The sequence below is a fragment of the Panicum hallii genome, chromosome 1 (assembly GCF_002211085.1).
Source record: "Panicum hallii strain FIL2 chromosome 1, PHallii_v3.1, whole genome shotgun sequence".
Taxonomy (NCBI): Eukaryota; Viridiplantae; Streptophyta; class Magnoliopsida; order Poales; family Poaceae; genus Panicum; species Panicum hallii.
In genome coordinates, this window is record NC_038042.1 from 4,466,295 (window position 1) to 4,484,024 (window position 17,730).

General features: G+C 51.6%; 3 protein-coding genes across 4 annotated transcripts; 2 read left to right on the forward strand and 1 right to left on the reverse strand.

The window, feature by feature from the left end:
- Window positions 1-121: 121 nt before the first annotated feature.
- LOC112878632 (premnaspirodiene oxygenase-like) lies at window positions 122-1,969 on the reverse strand. Its single transcript, XM_025942875.1, has 2 exons — window positions 879-1,969; window positions 122-780 (listed from the first exon to the last, which is right to left on the reverse strand). The coding sequence occupies exons 1-2, from the start codon at window positions 1,782-1,784 to the stop codon at window positions 157-159; spliced, it is 1,530 nt and encodes a 509-aa protein (XP_025798660.1). The 5' UTR covers window positions 1,785-1,969; the 3' UTR covers window positions 122-156.
- A 2,141-nt stretch (window positions 1,970-4,110) lies between these two features.
- Window positions 4,111-6,151, forward strand: LOC112902004 (premnaspirodiene oxygenase-like). Its single transcript, XM_025970899.1, has 2 exons — window positions 4,111-5,432; window positions 5,527-6,151. Exons 1-2 carry the CDS (start codon window positions 4,515-4,517, stop codon window positions 6,142-6,144), a joined length of 1,536 nt encoding a protein of 511 aa, XP_025826684.1. The 5' UTR covers window positions 4,111-4,514; the 3' UTR covers window positions 6,145-6,151.
- A 7,181-nt stretch (window positions 6,152-13,332) lies between these two features.
- Window positions 13,333-17,133, forward strand: LOC112886475 (cyclase-like protein 1). Of its 2 annotated transcripts, none has more exons than XM_025952385.1 (6): window positions 13,333-13,885; window positions 15,351-15,395; window positions 15,646-15,718; window positions 15,846-15,943; window positions 16,256-16,326; window positions 16,696-17,133. In XM_025952385.1, exons 1-6 carry the CDS (start codon window positions 13,453-13,455, stop codon window positions 16,819-16,821), a joined length of 846 nt encoding a protein of 281 aa, XP_025808170.1. In that variant the 5' UTR covers window positions 13,333-13,452; the 3' UTR covers window positions 16,822-17,133. The 2 variants fall into 2 exon arrangements, with proteins under 2 accessions (XP_025808170.1, XP_025808179.1); XM_025952394.1 differs by lacking the exon at window positions 13,333-13,885 and adding an exon at window positions 13,907-15,071.
- Window positions 17,134-17,730: the final 597 nt, after the last annotated feature.

Consider the following 17,730-nt stretch of genomic DNA (forward strand, 5'->3'; position numbering starts at 1 on the left):
ATGATTAGCAAAGGGTTACTGTAGCATTATTGTAGTAAATCATAGATTAATTAGGTTTATTAAATTTATCTCGCGGATGAGCACCTATCTGTACAAACAACTTTATAAACATATTTTATTTAATACTTTAAAATTATCTTTAATGTGCATATTATTCTACGGCTTGGGCACCGGAATACTAGGTACCGCGACAACCACAAGGTCAGACTGCAGCTGAGTCGTGACCCCGAAGCTCTCGGTCATGTCCAGCTCCTCAGCCGCCATCCCTCCCGGCAACTCCCAGTCGAAGTGGAACAGCAGCGCCGCGAGGGCCAGCTCGATGTGCGCCAACCCGAACGCAATTCCAGGGCACATCCGCCGCCCGGCGCCGAACGGTATGAACTCAAAGTCCGTCCCTCTAAAGTCTCTCCCACTCGTCTCGAACCTCTCCGGCACGAACTCCTCGGGCTCGTCCCAGTGCGCCGGGTCCCTGCCGATCGCCCACGCGTTCACGATCACCATGGTTCCTTCCGGCACGTCGAAGCCGAGCACCTGGCAAGGGCTCCCGCATCTGCGCGGCAGCAGCAGTGGCGCCGGCGGGTGCAGCCGGAGCGTCTCCTTGATGACAAGCGGGAGGTAGTGTAGGTTGGCTAGCTTGTCCTCGGTCACCTTGCCGTGGCCGGCGAGAGCTCGCCGGACCTCGTCTTGGGCTTTCCGCATCACTCTTGGGTTCGTCATGAGCTCTGCCATCGCCCACTGCAGGGTCGTCGCCGACGTTTCGCTGCCGGCGCCAAACATGTCCTGCGAATGAAATTGAGAAACGGAATACCTGATTAATTTCAGATTTTGCAACAAAGAGATGTGGATGACCATGAAATTCAGAAGGAGAGGAAGCTTACAAGCATGACGGTCTTGATGTTCTCGGTGGTCAACGGGTATTGGGAGTCAACCTCCTTTTGGAGTCTCAGCAGCACGTCGAGCAAGTCCTCGTCGTCGCTGTCCTTGCCGGACGCCCTGCTCTCCCGGTGCTCCGTGATGATGATGTCGATGAACTGCTGCATGCCGCGGCGGTGGCGCTCGATCTGGCCGGGGGCGCGGCTGACGAGCCGCGCGAGGCGCGAGGACGGGAAGAGGTCCGGCAGGGTCATCCCGGGCACGATCTTGAGCCCCTCCTGCAGCATCCGCAGGTACGCGTCGCGGCGCTCGAACCGGCTGCCGACGATGGCGCGCACAGTGGCGTCCGCGACGTACGCCGCCAGCCGCTGGCTGAGGTTCACCGGCGCGCCCGCGGCGGCGGCCGCCGCGACTGCGCGGAGCAGGCGGCCGGCCTCGTCCTCGCGGACTGGGCGGAAGGACCGGACGCGGCGGGTGCTGAGGAGCTCCGTTGCGCAGATCCCGCGGAGCCGGCGCCACCCCTCGCCGTGGGGCGCGAAGATGACGCCCTCGGCGCCCCGGTACGCGAGCTCCTGCATGGGGCTCAGCGGCCGCGACGCGAACGCCGCGTCGTGGGTCCGCATGACCTCCCGGGCCGCGTCCCGGGACGAGGCCACCGCGACGGGGAGCTCGCCGAGGCGGAGCGCCACGAGCGGGCCGTGGCGGCGCGCGAGGCCGCGCAGGGCGCGGTGCGGGAGCGCGCCGGCGAGGTGGTGCAGGTGCCCGATGACCGGCAGCGCCCACGGGCCCGGCGGGAGACGCCGGGCGTCGACGGAGCCACGTGGCGCCGGGCGCTGGGCGGCGAAGAAGAGGACGAGCGGAATGGCGAGGAGGAACGCGAGCAGCAGGTAGAGCGGCAGGTCGGCGGCCATGGCGGGCTCAATCGGTGCTGCTCGGTTGCTCGATCGGATGGTTGGAATGCAAGAAGAATTCGTGGTTGCCTGACTTTGAAGTGTCTGTGATCGTGATCACACCGTGCGACTTGCGAGTTTGTGAGCACTTGGGATTTTCCTCGTTCCAAGATTTCGGTGGTCAAGTTCAGCAAGAGTTTGGTGACGCATCGTTGTCTTTGCGTTTTATCAGCCTTTCAAATGATTTGTTTTGTAGCCTTCCATCAGCCTTGCAGGCCATCCCAGACGGTTGACTCGGCCACCGGCGGCGGCTTAATGGAGTTGACTTTTTTCTGAAGCTCAGCCGTCGCCCCGCCTGGCCATCGCCGTCCCCGACTCGCGGAGACGGCAGCGCGTCGCCTGTTGATCGGAATTCCGAACACCCTGTGCGGCTCTGGAATTCTGAGATTGGAGGAGGAAGACACACTAGGAGTTAGCTTGGGGATGTGAAATTTATGGACCGTTGGACGGCCCAAAATTCGGATGCTAAATGGGTTTACCATAATAGTATGGCAAGACTAATCTTAGTGGCAATACTAACACGTACTCCCTCCGTCCCTAGAAAATACAACTCACTCTTCTCGAGTTGTTAAACAATTTAAAATTTGACCAAATTTATACAAAAAATATTAATATTTACATTATAAAATAAATATTATTAGATTAATCATGTAATGTATTTTCATACTAAATCTATTTGGAGATATAAATATTAGTAATTTTTATGTCTAAATTTGGTTAAATATAAAATTGTTTGACTCTTTGGGAAGTGAGAGTTGCATTCGTTAAGAGACAGTGGGAGCAGTTCTCAACAAAAGATGCTCTAAGCCTTACTGCGCACGAATCGTAGGAAAAGTGTTAAAAATTGTTTCCCTTTATTTATGTTAGATCACAGGGGTACCAAAGTTTTGCAACTTTCTAGATCATCCGATTTAACCGGTGTTTTGAGTTTTGATTTTTTTTTCAAGAATACGCGGGAGAGCTGCGTGTCAAGAATAGTAACAACAGTTATAACGCGGGTTTAATGGGGGCACGCACACCCTAACTCAGATTTATGGACTATACAGCACTAGATTACAACCGAAAAACACGTAAAAGGAAAAAACCTAACTAGAGAGGATCCTTTGCGACAACGCGCTGCAAGGCCAACCGATGGCCAGGAGCTTCTTGGCGCCGGCTTGAATCCAAAGATCCCCCTCGGATAAGATGGCGCTGGTTAGCTGGCTTGCGTTGAGTTCGACGTTGTTGAACACCCTTACATTGCGCTCTTTCCAGACTCTCCAGGAAACGAGCATCACGACCGTGTTGACTCCTCATTTTTGTTCCTTTGGCAATCCGTAGCGCAGGTGGAGCCACCATTCCAGCAAGAAACTTCCTGAAGGGGGGGGGGGGGGGTGTGCTTGGACGCCAATTGCACCGAGAAGGAGGTGCCAGATCTGCCTTGTGAAACTGCAGCCACGGAGAAGATGGTCGGCCATTTCATCGTCTTGATCACAAAGTCTGCACGTAGTAGGCCCTGGCAGTCCATGAGGGCGCCTCCGATCAGTTGTCCAAATGCGCTGTCAGACTGCAAGCCAAGTGAAGAACTTCACTTTCAGCGGTGCCCAAGCCTTCCAGATCTGCTTCGCCCCTTCAAAGCGTTCTGATCCTTGGAAAAGCATCAAGTAAGCAGATTTTGCAGAGTAGGTGGCATCCGGTGTCCACTTCCATTTGAGGTTGTTCTTAACACCCGGCTGCAACTGAACAGCTTCCAAGACTTGCCAGAATGATAGGTACTCAGAAATCGCTGCAACAGTGAAAGTACCTGTAATGTCTTGGATCCACCGCTTGTCATCTAAAGCATCATGGACTGTTCTAGTGTTTTTTATCATTGGTCTAATGAGATTGCACAGCTCGGGTGCAATTAGGTAAGGAGAGTTGCCATCATTCCATCTATCACTCCAGAACAGAGTGAGGTTGCCGTCGCCCAACTGGACGTCCACTGAAGCCAAAAACATCGACTTGACCACCGGGTCGTTACCGAACTCCACCTCGAGGTTCTTCCATGGTCTGTTGGCATCAGTCCGCTTCAACCCAGTTAGGCACTTTGAGAGAGATCAAAGTGTGGACGCACGCAGAGGTCATGGTAACTTTCACCATGGTCAGCCTCCCGGCTTTGTTCATCAAGGAAGCCTTCCAAGTAGAGATATAGGCCGCGACACGATCAATCAGAGAAAAGGTGTAACGGCTTTGTTCTGAGTTCTGACGAGAGACGCACGGACGGACCATGAGTGCACGAGAAATGTGCTATCCAGGTGTAACCGTGCTAACAAACGACTTGATGACCAACAACTGAACGTCACAATGGCAGAACGGCTTGGTTACGAGGCACTTGGCCATGCAAAGCCGAGGGCGCTTGAACTGGACTGGAAGGCACTTGCCCCATGAGCCGCAGCTGCTCTGACTGAGGCACTGAGCCGGCCGGCACTAAGGTTCAGTTCAGAGTTTGAAACGGTTCTCAGCGTTCCAGATTATCCAAGCCACTGGCATTCTGAGGATAGATTCAAGGACTGGCATTCTGAGGAGGGATTCAAGGGCCATGAGCGCATAGAAATCGTGTGATCACTGAACGACGCATCACACAAAAGCACACGGCTTGGTTCTTCAAGAATCGATCAATTGGCGCTCCAACCTCCTGAGGAGCACTGATCTCTCGCTGCGACCAAAGCCGCCATGGCCGCCGAGCTCCCGCTGTACCTGCTGCTGCTTCTCGCGCCTCTCCTCGCCGCACCCCTCTTCCTCCTCCTGGTCACCACACGCCGGACGCCACGCGGGGGCGCGCGGCTCCGGCTCCCGCCGGGTCCGTGGGCGCTCCCCGTCATCGGCCACCTCCACCTCCTGGCCCGGGGCCTCCCGCACCGCGTGATGCGCGACCTGGCGCGGCGCCACGGCCCGCTCATGCTGCTCCGGTTCGGCGAGGTCCCCGTCGTGGTGGCGTCCTCCCCGGCGGCGGCGCGCGAGGTCATGCGGACTCACGACGCGGCGTTCGCGTCGCGGCCCATTGGCCCCATGTCGCGCCTCTGGTTCCAGGGCGCCGAGGGCATCATCTTCGCGCCCTACGGCGACGACTGGCGCCAGCTCCGCCGCGTGTGCACCCAGGAGCTCCTCAGCGCCCGCTGCGTCCAGTCCTTCCGCCCCGTGCGCGAGGACGAGCTCCGCCGCCTCCTCCGCTCCGTCGCCTCCGCCGCGGCGGCGGCGGCGGGGCCGGTGAACCTGACCGCGCTGATCTCGACCTACATCGCCGACTCCACGGTGCGCGCCATCATCGGCAGCCGCCGGCTCAAGGACCGCGATGCCTACCTGCGGATGCTCGAGGGCCTCTTCGGAATCATGCCCGGGATGAGCCTGCCGGACCTCTTCCCGTCCTCACGCCTCGCCATGCTCGTCAGCCGCGCCCCCGCCCGCATCCAGGCCTACCGCCGCAGCATGCGCCAGATCATGGACGGCATCATCCAGGAGCACCGGGACAGGGCCGCCCCCGGCGACGCCGAGGAAGAGGAGGAGGACTTCGTCGACGTGCTCCTCAGGCTCCAGAAGGAAGTGGACTCCCAGTTCCCGCTCACCACCGAGAACATCAAAACCGTCATGCTGGTAACGCACAAATTAAAACCCCCATCGTCGAAACTCGAAACCTCGACGCCGCCGTTGATCGCCATACCCACCCACCTCTCTGGTTCTTCCGCAGGACATATTTGGCGCGAGCACCGAGACGTCGGCGACGACGCTGGACTGGGCGATGGCCGAGCTCCTCCGGAACCCTGGAGCCATGGAGAAAGCCCAGCACGAGGTCCGTGAAGCGCTCGCCGCCGCCGGCCACAGCACGGTGACGGAGGACAGCCTAGCCAACCTGCACTACCTGCGGTTCGTCATCAAGGAGACGCTCCGGCTGCACCCCCCGGCGACGATGCTGGTTCCGCGGCAGTGCCAGAGCCCGTGCCAGGTGCTCGGGTTCGACGTGCCGGCGGGCATGACGGTGATCGTGAACGCGTGGGCGGTCGGCCGGGACCCGGCGCACTGGGACGAGCCCGAGAGGTTCGCGCCGGAAAGATTCGAGACGAGCGCCAAGGACTTCAGGGGGGCGGACTTCGAGTTCATACCCTTCGGCGCCGGGCGGCGGATCTGCCCCGGCATGACCTTCGGGCTGGCTCACATCGAGCTGGCGCTCGCGGCGTTGCTGTTCCACTTCGACTGGACCTTGTCGGGCGGGCTGCCAGCCGAGGAGCTGGACATGACCGAGGCGTTCGGGATCGCAACGCCGCGGCGTTATGACCTCTTGGTTGTTGCAACCCCTCGTGCCCTATAGATACCAGACATATCTCGAAAAAGAAAAAAGGGTCAGATTTAAGTTCTGATTCAGATGAAAATTTCAACGAGGTTAGGGTTAGATCATACTCCTATTATTCTCAAATGTATGTCGGTTAGGACATCGACATTAAGAGTAGCCACAGTGTAGTGAAAAAACGAGGCTTGAACTTTCCCTCTCCTATTGAAGCATCGGTTTTCACGTTGCAACCACCTTGCTCCAACCAAAAATCCTAGCATCGAGGATTCTACTTGCATCGATGCCCGCTGAATAAATAGGCCCTGAGAGCATCTCCAAGAGGTTAGGTAAATGAAGATGGATCGGTAAAAATAGAAAAAGGCCGCAAAATCGTCATCCAACAGAATCGCTATCTTCATCGGCTCGGGCCCTGCTTAGTTCGCCTAGGTGTAAACCCAAAATTTTTTTTCAAAGAAATCTTACCAATTTAAAGTACTAAATGAAATCTATTTACAAAACTTTTTGCATGGATGGGTTGTAAATCGCGAGACGAATCTAATGATGCTAATTAATCCATGATTAAGCAATAATTAGCGGATGATTACTGTAGCATCACTGTTGCAAATCATGGATTAAGTAGGCTCATTAGATTCGTCTCGCGATTTACAGCCCATCCATACAAAAAGTTTTATAAATAGACTTTATTTAGTACTTTAAATTAGTAAAATTTCTTTAAAAATTTTAAGTTTACAACTTTTTTGCGTTTAAGGGGTGGGAACAGGACCTCGCTTTCAGGCTCGTCATCCCGTCTCGATCTATAGCTTTCTTTTAAGTTCCCGTCGTCGTCAGTTTACTGCTCTTGGTATCGCGTGTACGTCCAGTGGTGGTGCGCAGCTCGCAGCCTGCCCCTTTCGTTCGGAGCATGATGTTCCCGTGCACTGGTAGTAGTAGCGTGCTGACGCGAAGTTCCTGACCATCCCTGCTCGGCGACTGGCCGGCCGGCCGCGGTGGATGAAATGAGATTGCTTCACCTGACCCTTGTTTATGCAGGCTGATTGTTAGTACCCCGTCATCTCCAGCCAGGCCGGCAACACTCCGTCAAAGCTCCAGGCCTAAGAAGCCCAATGCGTATGTCACTGGACCGGAATGGGTCCACTCGCTTGCATGCGAGCAACAGGGCTGAGCCCATGTACGAGAACTATACTATGCGAGTGAAAGGAAGAGAGAGGGAAAAAAAAATAAATTGTACACGTATCTTCTTTCCTAAGCTGTCCTCTGCTCTTCCTTCCTAATCCTATTCTTCCGATTCCCCAATTCGATTACCCCTTGTTTCCTACTCCCTGCTACCTTCTCGCTGCTAACAATTGGTATCAGATTAGTCGATCCTTGGGGTTCCTCAGTTCTGATCTTATTCTCTAATCCATCGATCGATTTCGCAAGGGATTTGGTAGAGCTCTGTCAGCACGATTCCAATCCGTGAATTGTGCTGAAATCTCGTAATTCCAGTCCACGCTTACTCGATCTGTGGTGAATAGATCACACTGGATTCCCATCCGCCGCACGATCATTTCACCAGGCTGCAGCGAAGCCAAGGCGCCATGAATCCCGAACACAAGCTCCTCCTCGACGAGATGTCCAAGCGTATCTCCGATGAGTTCTCCAAGCGTTTCTCTGAGAATGACTCGAAGTGGGACCAGCGCCTCTCCGACTTCGAGTCCGATCTGGATCGCAAGATCTCGGACTTCACCACCACCCAGGACGCGCGCGTCGCCATTCTCGAGAGGGCGGCATCGGCGGTGGATGCGTGGCGCCCCGAGATTGGCGCGTCGGTCGACGACATCCGCCTCGAGGTGAAGAAGCTGAACATCCACTGCGAGCGGGCGGCTCTCGAGCGCCGTTACCCGGCTCCAGCAATCCTTCCGTCACCGCTACCACCAGCTGCCGAGCGCCCATCTGCCGGATCCACAGCTAACAGGCCCAGCGGGCACCGCCTCGACTTGTTCCACCGGGAGGATGACCATGGGGTCGACACGACCTTGGTCCATCCCCCGGTCAAGGGTACGTGCTCACCTCCACTTCCACTTCCTACACCTGTTACATCTGGTTCTCGCTACGGACCGTCCGGCTCAGGGAAATTGCCTAAGCTTTCATTTCCTCTGTTCACTGGCTCCCAACCTAAGCTATGGATTAGTCGCGCAGTAGATTATTTTGATCTGTGTGCTGTTGAGGAACATTTCTGGGTTCGTGTAGCTGCTATGCACTGCACAGATGCGGCAGCCAGATGGCTCCAATCTGTTTCCCCGAAACTGAAAAGTTGTTCCTGGTCGGATTTTTGCACTATGATACTAGATAGGTTTGGTCGCGACCACTATGAAATGCTCATCAGGCAGCTGTTTCACATTAAACAGACTGATAGTGTTTCCTCTTATATTGAGAACTTTGCTGAACTTGTTGATCAGTTAGCAGCTTATTCAGGTTCTACTGATCCCCAATTCTATACACAACGTTTCATTGATGGCCTAAAAGATGATGTAAAATCTGTTGTTCTGTTACAACGTCCTACTTCTTGGGATACTGCTTGTGTTCTCGCCCGTTTGCAGGAGGAGGTGTCGGATCCTTTCAAGAGAAGAGACACTAGAAGAGTGGATTCATCTTTCCAGCCCAGGCCAGCATTTAAACAACCTCACCCTCTTCCGGTTCCACCATTGAAGCTGGATAAACCTTCACCTGTCCAATCAGAGGATAGGCGAGTCGTTGAAGCTACCAGAGCTGTTACTATGGACGATAAATGGGCTGCGGTCAAAGCATATCGCAGAGCTCAGGGTTTATGCCAGAGGTGTGCCATGAAATGGTCTCGTGATCACAAGTGTGCACCGACAGTACAGCTGCATGTGCTGCAAGAGTTGTTGGATATTTTTCAGTTGGAAGATATTTCATCTTCTGATTCTCCTCGACCTGGCAGTTTTTCTGGTGAGCAACTTTTTATGACTCTGTCCGTTGCTGCTTTGTCTGGTACTCCAACTCCCAGAACCATGAGTATGCTAGGCTCTATTCAAGGCCATCAGATAAATATTTTGGTCAACTCCGGTAGCTCCCATACCTTCCTGAATCAGCAGATGGCTGCTAAGTTACAAGAGGCTCAGTCTGTACCAATTCCATTGCAAGTACAAGTGGCTGATGGGAATGTGCTGCAATGCTGTCAACATTTTCCAGCAGCAGTTTGGTCTATTCAGGGATGTGATTTCCACGCTGACCTCAAGGTTTTACCTCTGTCCTCTTATGATATGATCTTGGGTTTAGATTGATTGGAGCAATTTAGCCCAATGAAGGTCCATTGGCAGCACAAGTGGCTCACCATTCCATATCAGAATTCTTCTGTTACACTATTTGGCCAGTCACCTGAATTTCCTAACGGTTCAATGGTACAAGTCTGTGCTGTGACAGTTCCTGTTGGGGAGTCAGTGCAAGTGTCCATCCCTCCAGAAATCCAGCAACTGATTGAATTATATGCAGAACTCTTTGAGGTTCCTAGTGAACTGCCTCCTTCACGGCATTGTGACCATGCTATACCCCTGGTTCCTGGGGCTGCTCCATTCAGCATACGACCGTACAGATTTGCTCCTCATCTTAAAGATGAAATAGAAAAGCAAGTCCAGGAGATGTTAGCTGCTGGTTTCATTCAGAAGAGCTCCAGTCCATTTTCTTCATCAGTTTTGTTGGTAAAGAAGAAATACAACAGTTGGAGATTCTGTGTTGATTACAGGCACCTTAATGCTATTACTGTCAAGGGCAAGTTTCCAGTTCCTATTATTGATGAATTTTTGGATGAGTTGTCTCAGGCTAGCTGGTTTTCCAATTTAGATTTGAGATCTGGATTTCATCAAATCAGACTCAAGCCTGGAGAAGAATTCAAAACAGCCTTTCAGACACACTTTGGGCAATTTGAATTCAGAGTGGTGCCTTTTGGCCTCACTGGAGCTCCTGGTACCTTTCAAGATGCTATGAACACTACATTAGCCCCATATTTGAGGAAATTTGTATTGGTATTCTTTGACGATATTCTTATCTACAGCAAGTCCTGGGCAGAACACCTCACCCACATCAAGCTGGTTTTTGATCTGTTGCTGAGGGATCAATGGAAGATAAAGTTGTCCAAATGTGCTTTTGCACAAAGACAAATTAGCTATTTGGGTCATATCATCAGTGAGCAAGGTGTAGGTACTGACCCTATCAAAATTTCAGCGATAGCTAATTGGCCAACTCCCTCTTCTGTTAAAGAATTAAGAAGTTTTTTGGGTTTGGCTGGATATTACAGAAAGTTTGTGAGGAACTTTGGGATTATCAGTAAACTACTCACTGAACTTCTCAAGAAAAATGTATTGTTTGTATGGACCCATCATCATGATCAGTCCTTTGAAGCATTGAAAACTGCTTTATGCAATTCGCCTGTGTTAGCACTTCCTGATTTTTCCAAGGTATTTTCTACAGAGACTGATGCGAGTGGCACTGGTATAGGGGCAGTTCTCCTTCAAGATGGTCATCCACTTGCATTTTTGAGCAAGGCATTGGGTCCTAAATCTCAAGGGCTTTCAACCTATGAAAAGGAATATATGGCCATATTGCTAGCTGTACAGCAGTGGAGGCAGTATTTGCAGCATGCTGAATTTATCATTTCCACAGATCAAAGGAGTTTGACACAACTTAATGAGCAACGATTGCACACCCACTGGCAATAAAAGGTTTTTTACCAAACTGCTGGGGCTTCAATATAAAGTGGTGTACAAAAAAGGGACCGAAAACGGTGTCGCAGATGCCCTTTCTAGGAAAACAGACCATGAAGACCATTGTGCTGATCAATATGCACTCCACAGTGGGTTTTGGAGGTTCAATCTGGTTACCAAAGGGATGAACATGCTTCTTCTATCATAGCTAAGCTGTCCATTGACCCTGCGGCTGTTCTAAATTTTGCATTCGCCAATGGGTTACTGCGTTACAAGAATAGAATTTGGGTGGGCAAGAATCCTCAGTTGCAACTTAAGTTGTTACATGCTTATCATTCCAGTGCCGTTGGCGGCCATTCTGGCGCTCCTGTTACATATATGAGATTAAAGCAGGCCTTTGCATGGGCCGGCATGAAAACTGCAGTCACCAGTTTCGTGAAAGCATGTTTAACTTGCCAGCAAGCGAAACCAGATAGGACTAAACTACCGGGACTACTCCAGCCTCTGCAAGTTCCATCGGGGGCATGGCAGCTTGCATCTCTTGATTTTGTGGAAGGCTTGCCTTTGTCAGGAAGTGTCAATTGTATTCTGGTGGTTGTCGATTCCTTCACAAAATATGGTCATTTTGTTCCATTGAAGCACCCATTCACTGCTGCTGTGGTGGCCAAAGCATTCATGAACCAGATTTATCGTCTGCATGGTATGCCGTCAGCCATAATATCTGATCGTGATCGGATTTTTACAAGTTCATTTTGGAAGGAGCTGTTCAAATTGGCCGGTGTCGAGCTACACATGAGCTCCAGTTATCACCCACAGTCCGATGGTCAAACTGAGCGCCTCAACCAATCCATGGAGACGTTCTTGCGTTGTTTTGTTAATGCTTGCCCTTCTAAATGGTCCCAATGGTTGGCAGCCGCCGAGTTCTGGTACAATGCTAGCCCACACTCCGCTAAAGTTCTCCGTTCGAGGCATTATATGGTTACCCTCCAAAGCATTTCGGTCTATCAGCTATTGATTCCGTTAAGACCCCAGATTTATCTGAATGGCTGCAGAATAGGGAAGTCATGAATAATCTCATCCATCAGCACTTGCTTCGGGCCAAGCAAAGGATGAAGAAGCAGGCGGATAAAAACCGTTCAGAGCGTCAATTCTCAGTGGGCGATAAGGTTTTCCTCAAGCTCCAACCGTACGTACAGTCTTCTTTGGCTCCCCGATCCAACATGAAGTTGGCTTTCAAATATTTCGGGCCTTATGAGGTTCTTGAACGTGTTGGTTCCGTCGCTTACAAGTTGAAGCTTCCACCTCATTTAACTATCCACCCGGTTTTCCACATCTCACAATTGAAACCATTGACAGCGCCATCATCTGAGGTACTGGTTCCTTTGCCTGCCTCCATAGAACTGCCTCACGTCCCAGAAAAGATTATGCAGGAACGAACATTACATCTCGATACTCGTCCGGTGCGTCAGGTTCTTGTGAAGTGGTCGGGTTGGCCGAATTCGATGGCTACCTGGGAGGATGTCACTGCCCTGAAGCAGCGCTTCCCCAGGGCGCCCGCTTGGGGTCAAGCGGGTTCTCAAGAAGGGGGGAATGTTAGTACCCCATCATCTCCAGCCAGGCCGGCAACACTCCGTCAAAGCTCCAGGCCCAAGAAGCCCAATGCGTGTCACTGGACCGGAATGGGTCCACTCGCTTGCATGCGAGCAACAGGGCTGAGCCCATGTACGAGAACTATATCTATGCGAGTGAAAGGAAGAGAGAGGGGAAAAAAACAAATTGTACACGTATCTTCTTTCCTAAGCTGTCCTCTGCTCTTCCTTCCTAATCCTGTTCTTCCGATTCCCCAATTCGATTACCCCTTGTTTCCTACTCCCTGCTACCTTCTCGCTGCTAACACTGATTGCTCGCTCTATATGGACTCGCTTAACATTCTGAATTATGCTGATCGAGACCAGGTGTTACTGCTCCTTCCGTTCCAAATTACAATTCGTTTTAACTTTTTAGATATATTTTGCTATGCATGTAGATATACACTACGTCTAGATACATAGCAAAAATTTTATATCTAATAAAATCAAAACGAATTATAATTTGAAACGAAGAAAGTACGTATTCATGATCTTCTTTTTGTTGTGAGCAAAATGTTCATGTTATTGCGGAGCAGCACCGTGCCCTACCCCGCTCACTGTCGATCTCTTTTCTTCTCGAGCCCAACGAAAGAAACGCCTCAACCTGACCCATATACATATACGGCAACGTGGCGCACGGCGCCCATTAGTTTTTCTTTTTCTTTTTCTTTTTTCGGGGTACACGGTGGCATCTCGCGTGCCGTACCAGATCGAGACGCTGCAGTTTCCACAGTGGTGGTCTGGTGGAGCACGACACGACACCGACACGGGTGGCGCCGCCGTTCATCCGGCGGGCCGCGGGACGGACGGCCAGGATCGCGCGCCGTCGCCATCGTGCGCGCGGCCGGCGGCGGATGGTCGAGCGGCCACAGAATAAATGCCGCGGGAGAATAGTACGCCAGCGAGCCATCAGTCTCCAGTGAGGAGGAGAGGAGCCCAGACCCCAGGACTCCAGATTCCAGCTCCGGCCCGAGCGCTTGCCACGTCACGGGCGCACAACCATGGCCGCGCCACCGCCGCTCGCCTCGCTGCTCCTCATCCCTCTCCTCGTCGTCGTCCTCGCCGCCTCGCCCCCGCTCTCCGCGGCCGGCGACGCGCACCCGGGCTACTCGTCCGGCGAGGGCACCTGCACGGTGGACGCCGGCGCGCCCCCGGCCCAGGCGGCAGGGGGCCTGCTGCGGGAGCGCGGCCCCGGGCGCGTCATCGACATCACGCACGCGTACGTGCCGGACCTGCCGGCGTTCGCGCAGGGGGCGGTGACGGGCCCCGTGGTGCGGCTCAAGCACTCCATGGCGAACGGCTCCGAGTACAACCTCTCGGAGCTGCGGATGGAGTGCCACACCGGCACCCACGTCGACGCGCCGGGGCACATCAACCAGGGCCACTTCGCCGCCGGCCTCGACGTCGACACGCTCGACCTCGACGTCCTCAACGGTATGCAGGGTTGTGGATTTAGTTTAATTTGGGCATGAGATGCAGGATGAGATGGTGGGGACTGGCCGACTGGGGGAGGACGGGGAATTCGAGACTCCCCGATTCTTTTAGCCACCGCCTGTTCGCTAGCAGGGCAGGATCTTTCTGAAACCCTCTTCCTCACGCTGACAAGCAGGGCCCACCGGCCAACCACTATTGCACACACTACACACAAGACCTTGCCCTTTTTTTTGCTAAAAGTTTAGAGAAACTTTGGAATCCAAAGGTGCCATTTTTTTCGAGGATACACACAAGAACTAGGTGCCACCTAGACTACAACTTTCAACATGTCCTTGATTGAACTTGTCAAAAGCGACACTCGTATCGCATGCAATGCAAGTACTCACATGATGCAAGTCTAGACTCTGCACTAATGATCCATAGAGAGTGAAAAAAAAGGGAATTGTTTATAGTGGCTTGGCATCTACGTAGTGCCCGGATTGGACTATTGGAGCACCGCTGGCCTCGCGAAATGCTCATCATGACGCCTCCCCTTTTCGGCAGTGGCTTCCGAATCATACGAGGGCCACGATTTTTCTACTCCAAAACTCGTCAGAATAATTTAGGGCCAAAGGTTAACTATTAGGTATCTGGAATGGATCGAGTTCGACCAAGAGCAGCAGTGTCAGTGTGCGGCTTGCTCCGTCTTCCGCAGTGTCGCTGTGCTTAGTTGCTGGCTTGCTGCTCGCTCTCTTGCCTGCAAGCTGTGAGCTCGTGGCCATGTCTCTTCCTCCCCCTCTGATGGCGATGCTCCTGCTCGCCGTGGCGACGGCGCCCCGCGTTCTTGCCGCCGGGGACGACGGTGGCATCGCCGCCCACCCGGCGTACGCCGACGCCGCCGGGACATGCGGCCCTGCCTCTGCCGCGCCGGCAGCGGCGGAGGCGCGGCGGCTGGAGGAGTACGACGACGGGCGCATCGTGGACATCACGCACGCGTACCGGCCGGAGCTGCCGGCGGTCGGGCCGGACGGGCTGGGCCCCGTGGTGTTCCAGACCATGTCCATGGCCAACGGGTCCATCTGCAACCTGTCGGAGCTCCGCATGGTGGTGCACGCCGGCACCCACATCGACACGCCGGGGCACATGATCCAGGAGCACTTCGAGGCCGGCCTCGACGCCGACAAGCTCGACCTCGCTGTCCTCAACGGTAGCTCCAACAGGGCCAACTAATTCCATTCGTCTCAGCCTAGATTGTTTTTTGTTTTGAACCACGAAATGCACAAATAATCAGGTTCAGAACTTCAGACGCACAATAGCTGGGGTTGAGTTCTTGTAGATGATCTTTTCAGATTCAGACTACAGATGTGAAATAGACAATACGTTATCTGTTTGAATTGCAGCATTTTGCATGTTATACTTGATTATAGTTCATGTTGTAAATGATTGAGATTTGACTGACTGACTGATTCCTCTTCACTGGACATAGGACCTGCATTACTGGTTGATGTTCCGAGGAACACAAATATAACAGGTACCATGCTTTTCATTTTGATAGCACAAAATTATTATCTGATGAACTGCCTCATTCACAACTGTTGCTCTTATCATTTAGCAATGATTTATGATGTGGGGTAAACATGTAGTTTCTATTATAATGCCGTCCGTATGCAGATAATGGTTTGTGTATCAGATGCATCTTATGCATGATTGTGTTGCAATTTTGTTTCCATGAAAAGAGAATACATGTTTGTAGTGCATTAACCCGAAATCACTCCACGCAGCTGAAGCAATGGAATTCCTAAAGATCCCAAAAGGAGTTCGCCGAGTTCTATTCAGGACACTGAACACTGACAGGTATGACTCCATGTTCAGGACAGACTTCTAGTAGCCAGCTTATGTGTTTACACCATTTAAATATATTGAAGCACAATCCTTTTTAGAGTTTTCTACTGTATTGACCATGTAACCAAACGGTTTATAGGAAGCTGATGTGGAAGAAGGAAGGTGACCTTAGTTATGTTGGATTTACAGAGGATGGTGCGCAGTGGTTGGTTGACAACACTGACATCAAGCTAGTTGGTAAGAAATCATTTCCCTGGCAGCATAGAGTGACTGCACTATCAAGTAATCGGCACTATTTGAGTGGTTGAACAAGGCTTGGTTTCCTCCCCTTTTTGCGCAAAATGCAAGGCTGGAATTTTCTCTTGTTCTGCTCTTTGCAATCTGTTCATAACCTTTTTCTTGGTCTACAGTTGTGTATACTTGACATGTACTGTATGTGCTAGTAACCTGAAATTGTGGACACTGTACAGCCTTTCAGTTTCTTCTGTGGCCTTCTGTTACTCAGTGCACCGATTAACACTTGACATACTGATACTGGCCATTGTGCAGGGGTTGACTATCTCTCAGTTGCAGCATTTGATCACTTGATCTCTGCCCATGTCGTCTTTTTCAAAAACCCGGTAAGATGCTGCAGTTTGCTGACAAAATTTTGTTGTTCTGTTTCTTCCCCAATTCCAGTACAGAAGATTTCCTGACCAAAATACTGCAGTACAGTAGTGACTGTTGACAAGTCTAGCGTAGACGCGTAGTATATTGGTTCCAAACTTTTCGTGTTTGTTTCATTTTAAGTAACCTTTTTCCTTGTATTGTATCTAGAAACTGCATAGCTTTTGTTGATTGGCTCTCTTTGTTCTGTCAGGATTGACTGTTGACAAGTCTAGTGCAGTCTAGTATTGGTTCCAAAATTTCCGTGCTTGTTTTATTTCAAGTAACCTTTTCTTGTCTCTAAAAAAATGCCATTGGTTGATTTACTTTCTTTGTTCTCTCAGGACATAATCCCAGTGGAAGGTCTGAAACTAGACGATGTCCCGGTGGGAGTATACAATCTCCACTGCTTACCTCTGAGGCTGGTTGGAGCCGAGGGTTCGCCAGTCAGATGCATCCTTATCAAGTGATCGCTCCCTGGTGTTGCTGAAGGACAAACTGTATGAAGCCACCTGAGATGCTTCATCCTGGCTTGGTATCTCGGTGCATACTGAGCCTGCAGGCCACGTAGTCATGTAGTTGTCTGGACATTTCCCAAAAAAGAACAATAAATAAAGCAACAGCAATATTTCCATCGTGATAATGTGAAAGTAGGCCATAGGTCGGTGGTGCAGTAACAGTTGGCTCGAATGTTTCCACATTTTTTGTCAACATGTAATTTTGAACCGACCGAACGACGGACATACTCCCGTTTGAGCTTACGCGGCCGGCTACTTAACTGATTTCCTTGACCCTTCTCTGACAAACTCCAGCTCCCTCGACACACCATGCTCAGCATAGCTGGGTTCCTCGAGAAATGGCAGGTCGATTGAACCCTCAGACTCGAGGTTCTTCAGCCACCCACGGAGTAGGTAGTTTATAGTCTGATGGATAGAAAACCATTGCAGATCTCGTAGGTATGAAAACTTCTATGCAGCCAGTAGGGTAAATACATGTTGCCCAAGTCCAACAGCTATTTGAACTAGTTTACTTCGATGATGACCCCCTGATGTGATTTGTTCACTTATAGGGAACTACTTGAAAATAACGTATTTCCAAAATCCATTAGAAATTACCAAATGGAATGTGACATTAAAACCAAAAGGAGAGCTGGAATTTATAAATGAAGTGCAATCCTTACCTCAGGAACCTCATCATGAGGACAATGACCGGCAGGACTGGTTTCTTAATAAGGTGCTTCTGGCGCCTGCTGTTTGACTTTGATACGCCAAATAGGTCTAACCCAAGGATCTTCTCTTCCATACATAAGAGATATGGGAACACCTTGGCTTTGGCACCTACAAATGACAGGTGTTAAAAATGAAATCATATTGTTTCAC